Source organism: Mastigoproctus giganteus, chromosome 7, assembly GCF_048544385.1.
Source record: "Mastigoproctus giganteus isolate SK-2022 chromosome 7, ASM4854438v1, whole genome shotgun sequence".
NCBI lineage: Eukaryota > Metazoa > Arthropoda > Arachnida > Uropygi > Thelyphonidae > Mastigoproctus > Mastigoproctus giganteus.
The window spans coordinates 189,318,110-189,330,207 of record NC_143581.1 but is presented as its reverse complement, the minus strand read 5'-3'; the positions used below and the strand labels follow the sequence as shown (position 1 = coordinate 189,330,207).

The 12,098-nt window shown below is 34.9% G+C and overlaps 1 protein-coding gene across 4 annotated transcripts in view; it reads left to right on the top strand.

The window, feature by feature from the left end:
* The window catches only part of for (cGMP-dependent protein kinase for), a 353,560-nt gene extending 341,684 nt beyond the window's left edge, over positions 1-11,876 (top strand). For 3 of the 4 annotated variants that reach the window (XM_090378024.1, XM_090378023.1, XM_090378026.1), the window contains exon 18: positions 11,417-11,876. In XM_090378024.1, the coding sequence (XP_090234150.1) occupies positions 11,417-11,515 (99 nt within the window). In that variant the 3' untranslated portion in view covers positions 11,516-11,876. The remainder of the gene's footprint in view (positions 1-11,416) is intronic. The other variant, XM_090378025.1, reaches the window with a different exon arrangement.
* Positions 11,877-12,098: the final 222 nt, after the last annotated feature.

The following is a 12,098-nucleotide window of genomic DNA, read 5'->3' as shown; positions in this document are numbered from 1 at the left end:
GCTAAAATCAGACAAAAATAGCTGCATCCCAGGGGCTCACATCTGGTGAGTATGGGCTTGGGTTCTGAGCTGGATATCATTCTTCTCTTTCTTGGGGTGATTCCCCTCTCTCTCTCTCTCTCTCTCTCTCTCTCTCTCTCTCTCTCTCTCTCTCTCTCTCTCTCTCTCTCTCTCTCTCTCTCTCTCTCTCTCTCTCTCTCTCTCTCACAGGGTAACTTGGGAATTTTTTTATTTTTTGGCTGGTGCAGCATAAGCCTCAGGCTTCCTTGCACCATATAGCTAATAATAATAATAATAACTGTTTTCATGCTGTTATATATTAAAACTGTGACAATTCATGCATAAATGGACACCTTGTGTGAAATGTACTGAGACTTAGAAATACATATATACTTCCCAAAATCCTCTTAAAACTAATACTGTTTTATTGCAAATTTCACATCTGTAGTTTCCTTAGAACTCAGAAAGTTAAATTTTTCTTATTTGCTTCTAGCATTATTTTACCACTGAACAACCATTAACCCTATACAAATGTTAAATTTACTTTAGCATTGGATATTGTTTCTACATTTGGGGCAATGTCTCCAAAATATCCTTAAAAATAGTCTCTGTTTCACAAAGTAAGCAGATTAATCATTGTGTGACCATGAATTTCCACTTGCCAGTATACAGATTTTAAATTTCTGTTACATGCCTTTTTTTTACAAATATTTCAGTGGATGTTTTTACTGAATTTTGCTTCTTCTTCTAAGCCTGTTAAATGTACATGCAGCAGTAAGCCACTATTGTTTTTGGTTAGACTCCAGACTCATTATTGGACAAACTTTCCTTCATTCATTCTCTTAATGAAGGTTCATTGTGCCATGGAAATTCAAGCATTCAGATGGCTGTGGTGGAGCTGATAATCAGTATTCCAGAGCTGCTTGAGTGACCTTCAGCAATGCTGACAAATGTGTATCAATAGAGGGAAGAATGTTTTGAAGAAAATGAACATCTGTTATTTATAAGTATATTATTCTTTTTTTTTTTCCAGTCATGTTGGAACTGAGACTGAGGAGGCTGTAGATTTTGAAGTTCATTTTCCTACACAATACCTTTATTTTATTTTTAAGCGAATTTATGACCTACAGAAATTTGAGTGCATTTGCACTCGAATTTGAATCCTATGCTGCCACAAAAATGTACATTATATTGTTAACTGAGTGCTGTTGTTACTTGTTGCTATAATAGTGCAGTTATCAAGTCCTTTTGTCACTGGGTGACTGTTCAAAATAATTTTTAAAAAATAATTTTAGTTTCCCATCACACACCTATAAGAGTGGAATAATATAAGTTTCAACATCGGCACCTTTTTTTTTTTTTTTTTTGTTACCAGATTTTTCTTTCACTAGTATTTTTCTAGAATTTTTAATTTAGGGATAATAGAAAATATAGACATTGAAAGATTTTCAGTTTAATTTCAATTTCAATTTTTTTTTTTTTTTTTTTTTTCAATCCTTAGGCAAGTTTTGGGGGAGTTGCAAATGGATAGAAACAGATCAGATATGAGGTTGTATCCAGAGACATAACTAGATATTCTTGCACATAGGTAAAATGAAACTTTTACATGTTAGAAGCCACCCATAAGTAATCATTATGAGTTACCAATGAATAAATAAATAATGAAGTACTGCAAAATGCATGCTGTACTTGCTCATTTTTTGGTATTTCAAAGTTAAAAAAGATAGAGACAGACAGACAAAATATTATTTTTAAATCGTACATTATTACATCCTCAGTTTTGATGAGTCCAAAGCAAGTGATACATGTGCTCCACCTGGATATGTCTCTGATGATTTTTTCTCAAGCACACATAGTCTCATATGTAGAAAGCAGTGATCACACTTTGTTTTCACTATATAAGAGTTTTCACATTTTAAGGCTTTCAATGGGTTGAGTAAACTAAATACCAATGGTATCCTTGTTGTTTCTCAGACATCACACATAAGTGGACTTTAATTGAAAAAGGCTGCAGTATAGATGTGCAAAAATTTGCTTTCAGCCAGAAAGTAATCAATTGTTGGAATAAACTTCCATCTGGTGTTCTAAAAGTGAGTTTGAATAAATTTTAAGAATGCATTAGCAAATTATTAGAAGGGATGGATGGCAGTTTTTTTGGCTGATATTTTTGTATAAGCTTGCATCATTTGCAGCTATTAATACTATTGTTTTTTGTGTTTATATCATTTTTTCTGAAGCTCTCTGTAGCTCTTTCTTTTTGTGAATTTGAATTTTGAAAAGACCAAACACAGATGTCAGCTAGTGAATTACTTTAGCAGATGTGAACATTGTTACCTATCATCATCTGTTAATAATAATTGACAAAAGTGCAAAACAAGCCAAAAGTGATTTGCTTTGGCTTTTTTGTGCTGTTTATATTATATCTTCTATCTTATTTATTTATTTTGTTTAGATTTTAGTTTTATGGCACTGTATGTGGGCGCCTCCGTAGCCAGGTGGGCAGGAGCAGCAGTGCATAGCACATGCTTCTTGATTAGACCGGGGTTCGAGCCCATGACCACCAAATATGGAGGATACGGAAAGGTCAGTGAATGACCACCGCATATCCCCGGAGCAATATGGCCTTAGTTGCTAATGCTCCTAAAAACCAAATAACAAACAAACAAACAAACAAGCACTATATGTTTGTCACCATTTTGCTTTTCATCCCTATATATCCTTAGTAGTTTTCCACCTAATTTTCCTTCAAAGTAAATCTGTGTTAGTTTTGTTTTAGTCTCTTGCCGTCTCCTCCCTTCCATATCATATCTGAAGTTTTTGTTGTTTTCTGAAGATTAAAAATTTCGTAGATGTATTTTCAGTTCTTTCATGAATGGAGGTGTCTTTTAGTCATATTTTCAGGTGATATAGCATGAAAATATAACTAAAAGAGCATTCTCTAACAAACCTTTCTAACTATCCCAGTAATCTTAATTCAAAGTGGAATATGTCCACTTGCTTAAAAGACAACCTAAATAAACAAGAGTTTGTAGCAGGAAAGTCAATGCCATAAAAATGGCATTGATCTGCAAGGTTGCAGCAATACTCCTTTAAGTTGTCTTGTTCTTGTGCTATGAGTAAATTGCACTTCCTTTCAAGAAGTGTTATTGCTATTTATTTGCAATATAGTGTTACTACTCCAGCTGTTTCAGTTGTGTTGCTTCCTCAGAGAGTGTAAAAAAAGTGTCTTTTGTCTTATAAACTGTTTATTAATGCCATTTATTTAATTAAAATAAATGCATGTCCTGCTGTGAATTGATACATATAGACATGAAACATAATCTCCTTTATTGGTTGGCGCCTCCGTAATCAGGTGGGAAGGAGCAGCAGTGCGTAGCACTCGCTTCTTGATTAGACCAGGGTTTGAGCCCGTGACCACCAAATACAGAGGATGCGGAAAGGTCAGGGAATGACCACCGCATATCCCGGAGTAATATGGCCTTAGTTGCTAATGCTCCTAAAAACCAAATAACAAAACAAAACCTTTATTGGTTATGCAATAGCAACCTCCTTTTGTACCAGCCATTTAGATCAAAATGGTTTAGTGTAGAATTTTGAAGTAACATTTTGTGTTGGTAATATTCTTATAATACTAACCCAACATGTAACTGTTTATCTGGCACTTCGAAACTTTACACCAAAATCAGAGGAACTTGTAATAATAATTTTTATTTTGATTGCTATCAGTATGAATTTTATTATTCCTCCAGTAAGGCATTCACTTTCTGTCTGCATCATTGTTTTTTAACTGGAAAAATTAACAATAAAAAAACTTCCTTATGGCTTTGCACTGATGTGTAAAATGTACCGCACACCCGCTCCTCTCTTAATTTTTCATATACTGTGTATTTTTGATTTCTCCTTCAAACTTACTGGCTTTACTTCTTTTGAGATTTGGCTGTAAGGTAGTTGGAAAACTTTTTTTTTTTTCTTTTTCTAACAAAATTTATCTTATTGAGTGAATTATTTGTTCATATTATCCAGTATTATCCAGGACTATAGTGACCCATTTTAAACTATTTCTTTCATTTTTACCCATAAAACTGATTGGTGAACACAACCTAGATTAATGTTATTTAGTGATGTATCAAAAAGCGGCTTTGTGCATCTGCTAGACAGTTTATCTAGGATGTTTTCGGTTAATGTCCACATCAAGAAAACTTCAATTCTAGCTAGATATTGGTTCATAAAAACTTTTATTTTTTGTCTTCCTCTTGGTAATATTGATTTTTGTTACTTGTTCAGAAAAGCCTTGGTTCAGAACCCATCAATGTCCGGGGTTCTTAAAAGCTTTTTTACCCAGGACTATAGTCCCCCCCCCCCCCAGAAAACATGTAAATCAACCTCTGAATACTTAAATCTGCAGATATGATGCACTCGTATTTTCATTACTATTGGAGCAGTTCCTCTGTTTGTTGTTGGTGAAGTAGCAAATAAAAGATTTCAGCTTAATCATAAATAATCTTTTTTTCACTCATGATTCACTACAAATGTGTGAAAAACTATCAGCTCTTTAAAGGCATCATGAAGTAATTTCCAAGAAAAAAAACTGTTGATGAGGAAAAATAAGTCATATTGCAATAATAGGTAAATATAAGTGTTCTGATGTGTAATTAGTATTAGTATAGCCATATAGTTCAAAGAAGCCACAGGCTTTTGCTGCACTGGCCAGTTTAAGCATTACTATACTATGTAATTGAAAAGAACTTAAAGAATAAATAATAATAGAAAAGTAAAGGAAGCAAAGAATTTTAAAATACAGTTTATTACATTAAATGATGACATGCATGCATAGTTTATCTCCTGGGACAGTTTGGAGCTGGCCAGGCTAGCCAGGTGGGTAAAGTGCCTGCCTGGCAACCCAAAGGTCGCGGGTTCGAATCCCGCCTCGGGCTTGGATCAAAGTACTGCAAAAACCTTGGGAGGTGCATTATGGCCATAGAAGCTGATGTGCCAACAACTACAAAAAAAAAACAGTTTGGACAGGGCCAGATCTCTGTTAAAAGTCTTCTGCTTATCAGTGTCTAAAAGTTGTTGGGTCTCAGTATTAGATTAATTTTTTGGTGCACACTAAGATCTATAATACCCTGAGGGTGGGGGCTAAAGAATACAGTAATTTTTATTTTCACAATATTGTATTCCAAATTTCCTGTCTTTTTACCACTTTTAGAGGGAGGAAGGGGACTGTAATCACTGTGTTGCCACTTAATTTTTTTTTTTCTGCTGATCAGTAGATGTCATCTCCTTTACTGTAAGTTATTTTATTTAAGTAAGTAAGTTGTATTCCAATAAATATATATTATACTAAATATCTCTAATATAACAGAAGAGGTGTTGCTCGTCAGGTATACTCATATTGATCAAAATATTGCAACTACTGACTTGAATTTTAAGTAGTTTAATTTAAAAATAAAAATACATAGGCGTTAAAATAAAATAAACAATACTATTACAAACTCAAAAGATATTAAAAGTGAATAAATAAAAGCAATAAAATATGTGGTATAGTAATTAAAAGTGATAAGAATAAATATATGCAAAACAGCAAATAGAATAAAAGCAATAAAATAAATGATGTACAAGGGAGCTTTTGAGGTGTACTGACCTATTTTTCAACCTAGACCGAAGCAACGACAACAGCCATTCTTATACCCCGGGTGTTACAACCGGATATACAAAATTATGTGCATTGAGCCTGACAGACAAAAAAAAAAAAAAAAGAGGAAAAGAAGGAAAGGGAAGATGATGAAGTGGACTTACATGGGTCAACATTGCTCATGTTTTGGATAGAATACAAATCCAATGTAACAAAGTTGGTTCCCATCCTGGGCAAAACAATTCACGTATTGCCACTGCATATATCCCGTAATATCTAGGTGTCTCTCCTTTACTGTAAGTTATTTTTTACTCGTCCTGCCAATATGATAACCTCGTATAAATATATGAGGTTATCATATTGGCTATGTACAACTTCCTGGTAGATTTCAGGGATTTCAGCAGTTCCCATGCCATGCCTCAAAAGAGAGGATGCATGGCATCAGCAAGGCAGGGAGGAGGTTTCCTTTGGGTCCCCTCCACTACAGTCCAAGTATGGGCTGTAGTGGAGGGGATGTAGAGTTGGCTATATTATTTTTAAACTCCAGTCGACTTTACTTTTTCTGGCAATTGTGTCAGCATAGCTTCTCACTTTTTTTACCAACATATGTTAGACAAAGGTGAAATGTTAGCTTGGAGCTTAAATAAATTCATGGAAGAACTAGACCAATTATTGGAGGGGAAGGATAGGTGAAATGTTTTTTTTTTTTTTTTTTTTCTCTCTTGGCTGATGCTGTGAAAGCTTACTTTCTTGCATCATTTGCCAATACTAAGTTCTGTTGTGAGGGCTATTTTTTTTCTTGACATCTTTATCAGAGGTGATTTTCTTAATTTATCTTTTAGTAGGATGGATTTAGTTTTTGTACTAGAAATTACCAGCTATAATTATGGATTTGTGGCCAGTTCTGTAGAAGGTTGAGAGCATGATTTGCCTGGTCTTCCAGAGCCATTCTGGTGTTACAGTATAGAAAGAACAGACAGGATGGGAGAGGGGGAGCAGAGAGTTATGCTCTTAGTTAAGAAGCACATAAATGTAAAGCAGTGTATCCAGTTAACAGGGTTGCCAGTGCAATGTTAAGTCAGTCAGTTTGGTGTGATATAAGCACTGGGAAAACAAAAATGAGAGTAGAAGTGTGTATAGGCTTAATGACTGAGATGAATACAGTGAACAACTGTACCGAGCAAAGACTGACCAGTAAATCAGAATGTCTTATACTGGGATTTTAACTCTTTAGATATTGACTGGAACTTGTGGGTTGGTCACTCGCACCCTAGCAAACTTTTTTTTTTGATTTATTGGATGACTGTTTTGTAGAGCAACATGTTAGAGAGGCAACAAGAGAGTAATAGTCTTGTTTTGGTTATCAGCAGTGATTATTCATGCATTAAGAATCTTCAGATAAAAGAACAGCTAAGTGGCAGTGATCACAGTGTATTCACGTGGGATTTACTTAGAGATGTAACTACCATCAAGGGTAGAGGAAGGGTTTCTGCTTTTGTAAAGGTGACTACAGTGGGACCAACTGATAATATTACTATCATCAGATTCTAAATTGAAAGTGTTTAAGGAATTAATCAAAGAAGCTACTAGGCTTTACATACCAACTAAAAAGTACTGTTCAAGGTTTAGGCCTGAACGGATGTTAAAATAACTAATTAGACTTGTAGCAGAGAAGAAAAGTGCATGGGATGCATATAAATTATCAGGCAATACAGAAGCTTATGTTAGATATAAACTAGTCCATAATCAAGTTACTAAGGAAGTTAGGCAAGCTAAGGCAGGTTATGAGAAATATTTGGCAAAGGATGCAAAGAAAAAAAGCAAATACTTTACTTATGTAAATACTAGAAGGAAGGGCATGAATCACTTTGGTCCACTTGAAGGTGATGGTTCGACTGTTGATCCTGCTCAAGTTGCTGACAAACTGAATCAGTATTTTGCGTCTACATTCACACATGGGAAATTCTTTATGGAAGTGGATGCCAGACGTTTATCAAACTCTGACAGGGAGCTAAATGATTTTTTAATAACTGAAAGGAAAGTGGGAGAGAAATTGTTGAAGTTAAACATAAGAAAGGCACCAGAGGTGGATGGGATCTATCCATTTATATTAAGGGAGGCAGCAAAGGAAGTAATCAAATCCTTAGCTATAATTACAAGAGCATCTTTGGATTCAGGGAAGGGCCCCACGGACTGGAGAGGTACAGATCTATCCCCAATTCACAAAGAGTACTTACAGACTTGTTAGCTTAACTTTTGTTACGGGAAAAATAATGTCACTGGTTAAAGAAGTAATGCAGGTCTATCTAGACAAGACTGAAGTATACAGCATGGGTTTGTTAACAAGAAATCTTGTCTGACCAATTTGGTTGGATACTATGATGCACTCACAAAGGAGTTGGATGCAAAAAATAATTTTGATATCATATACCTGGATTTTGGGAAAGCTTTTGATACTGTTGCACGTATGACTACTGTACAAATTGGAGCAGTGTGACATTAAGGGAAAGATACTGCTATAGATAAAAGGAACGATTGAGTGGAAGAAGACAGAGATTGGTAATCATTGAACTGAACACTGCTCTTCGTGGAGTAATGTTATTGGAGGAAACCCCCAGGGTTCATTTTTGGGCTCATTGTTATTTTCTATATTTATTAATGATATTGATGAGGGCATATCAGGCTTAATGTCCAAGTAGATGATACAAAGGTTGGCAGTGTGGTTAATGGCAGTAAGGATAGTATGCTTCTGCAACAGGATCTAGAAAAGTTAGGCAGAATGCCTGAGAAATGACAATTTAAGTTTAACCTAGACAAATGCAAAGTATTTCACATGGTTACAATAACCTCAGAGTAATTTACCAACTGTGTGGTACTACACTAGTAGTGGAAAATGAAAAAGACCTGGGGTAATTGTGCAATCAGATATGAAGTTCTCTGAGCAGTGTAGACTGGCTGCCAGGACAGCTCACGGGGTTTTGTGATTGATATACAGGAATTTTGAGAGCAGAGATAAGGAGATGATTATCCCATTTTATAAGGCAGTGGTCAGGTCACATCTTCAGTATTGCCTACAGTCTGAAGGCCTCATTTTTTGAAGGATATAGAATTGGTTGTTGGAATGCATACAGAGAAGGACAACAAGATTGGTGAGGGAAACAAAGAGGTGCTATTACCAAGAAAGACTTTTGTTCTGCAAATTGCTGCATTTAGAGACTAGGCACCCATGAGGTGATTTGATGGAGGTGTTTAAGGCTTTGAATGGATTGAGCAAACTCAGTGCTGATGATATTCTTCTTCTTGCTCAGACTGTGCACACGAGGGAGCATAAATAGATGTGTGGAGGTTTGTCTTTCACCAACAGATTGCTGGAACAAACTTCCATCTGATGTTGTGAAGTGGTTAGCTTAAATAAATTCATGGAAGAACTAGACAAACTCTATTGGAGGGAATGAATAGGTGAAATGTTTTTTTTTTTTTTTTTTCTGGCTGATGCTGTATAAGCTTACTTTCTTGCATTATTTGCCGATACTAAGATTTAAAAAAAGAAAAAGAAGAAAGGACATTATTTACACTCAAATGAATCATTATCAGCATCACATATTCTTTTCAATGGCAAGTCCAAGTCCACAATGACCAGAACTCATTTACATGATTAGTTACGACAACAAGATTAGTGAATGGAACAAAGGGTTGCTCATACGAAGAAAGGCTTAAGTTTTGGAAAATTACAGTGTCTGGAGACTAGGCACCTGCGAGGTGATCTGATCGAGGTGTATAAAGCCTTGAATGGCTTGAGCATGCTCAATGCTGATGGGATTCTTCCTCTTGCTCAGAATGATTGCCTGAGAGGGCATAAATTCAAATTGAGGAAAGACGGTTGTAGGATAGATGTGCGGAAGTTTGCCTTTAGTCAGCGGGTAGTTGATTACTGGAACAAACTTCCATCTGTCATTGTAATAAGCTTGCTTTCTTGCATCATGTGCCCTTGCTAATGCTAATAACATATTCATCCTTCCCTATCTCTATCCTTATCCCTACTCAGTCTCCTGCTCCCTCACCTGTCTTTCAATTACACTTTTTAGTCCTTTGTATAGTTACATCTGTAGATCTATCTTTTTTTCACATGTGTACTTTTGGGGATTACATACATAGATCTGGATTTTGAGGGTCACTTCAAGATGTTTTTTAATGAACAATATATCTTGAAATTTTTCTGGTACATGCTGCGATTCTCTTATATCTGTTTATAACTAATTGTAGGCATAATTTATAATAGATAGCAACACAAAAATAACTTTGAAAATCAGATATTGCATCTGTCGACTTCCATTGTTTAATTTGGGCTTACTAAAGTCAAAATTAAAGAATTTCTCTGGAATTCAGATCCAGAATATCAATAAAATTGAATCAAGTGATATATAAACTAATGTAGAGGATATTATTGCATAAAAAATGAAACTAACAATGGATTTTATTTTATGTTTTGTTTATTACTTTTTTTTTGTTATTTTGAAGTTAATTTCTGAAAATATAATTTTATTCTAGTGATGAGCATATTATATTAACATTATAAAACATTTATATACATAGTTTTATTTACAAAATTTCAGAATTCTACGAAACAATTTGACAAACCAATTCCACAGATTTTGGCAAACTCACTTGTGACTGAATTAATAAATGTACCCCCCCACCAAGTACTTGTTCAATCCAGTTTTACTTTCTTTTCCCTTATAACCTCTATCATATTTCTGTATCCTACTTTCCCGAATACTTCTCCATTACCAATTAAAGCGTTAATTAAAGCATTATGATCTCTTCATTTCATATTGTGTGTACTACTTTTTAAAAATAGACGTGTTCATAAAGCTCCTCAAGGTTTTCAGTAGATACTGTAGACAATCAAATGCAGATAGATGGTTTGCTACAACTTGTAGTAAATCTCTCAAAGCTTATCTTAGTGTACCTTATGTTGTCACCCTGTGTGGTGCACAGTATATGTATATATTTCTTATGTTCATTGCAGTATAACATCTATTGTTGCATTGGTATTTGTGATACTGGTTTTCAGGTCATCAGTCCCAGTGACTGTAGTGCAATACCCTTGTCTAAACATATCTCCAGATGAAGAAACCAAAGGATGACTCATCTCTTCTAGTCCATCTTCCAGGAAATTCATTGTTGTGATACTGCAAACCAAATTTGTGCTGGTGTAGTTCAACCATAGTAGCCCTTGTGCCATTAAATGTCCACTCCAATGTTATTATATAGTGCCTTAGATTCAGCATCTGTAACTGTCATTCTGTAACAAAATGTGGTTCCCCCCACCCAAATCACTGGAGTTTAGGTGCTAACCATTATCTCAAAAATATATTCCTGGGAAGATAGGTTGGCAGAGAATGTGGCTAAGAAATTGGACTAGCCATGGTATACAAGACTACAGATGTTAGGACTGATGACCTAAAGCCCCCCCCCCAGTGAAAAATGCCATTGCAAATGGACACATTGAAACAAACATGATCTATTGTTGCAGGAAATCGATTATCGGCTGGATATACTCTGTGTCACCAAGGGTGTCCATGTTGATATACACACTAAAGTAAGCAGCGGAGAGATTTACTGTAAATTGTGTGACAAGAACCCTACATCTATAGTTGCATTAATTTGGCTATGACAAATAGCAAAGCAACTTAATGGATGTCCTGTATTTTTTGTGGTTATTATATTTTTTCATGTGAGTAGTGAGAAATATTGCATATTTAATTTTTTTTTCTATAGGTTATGAATTCAGTTGATACATCAAATTTTGATCATTATCCACCTGATACAGATGGCATACCTCCTGATGATATCTCTGGCTGGGACACAGAATTTTGATTCTTTGTGCATAGGAGAACTATTGTGATTTCACTACACCATTCAGACAGGATACATTATCTTGTCTTTGAAAGGTCACCAGGAAATCAGCATCAGATGGTGGTTTCTATAAAAAATGTAAATAATTATGTAAAGAATTAGTTATATAAAGGGACATTTAGTACATCACAGTACATTAACCATGCAAGGTTGTTTGTATGTTGAAGACTGGCTTTTCACTTCAACGTATCTCGTGTATAAAATGAATTAGCTGCACTTTGGCTGGTGAAAGTGCACTATTGCAACTGGAGGTTCAGTAATGCAAACAGATTTTCTTTGATAGTAAATAACACGTTCACATGTAAAGCATGAATGAAAATATCCCGAATAAGATTTTATCTGAATATTTTTGTTAACAGATTTTAGAAGTTATATAAAAATAGCTTTTGAAGTATAAAAAGAAATGAATTCTGTTTTAAAGGAACTTGTTAAAATATTTGCTGTATTTTATTAAATAACAGTCAACTTATAGTGTGATAATTTTAAGGATCCATGCAAATTTATTGATTTAACATTTGTTTTTAATTCCAAAGGGAATATTTTA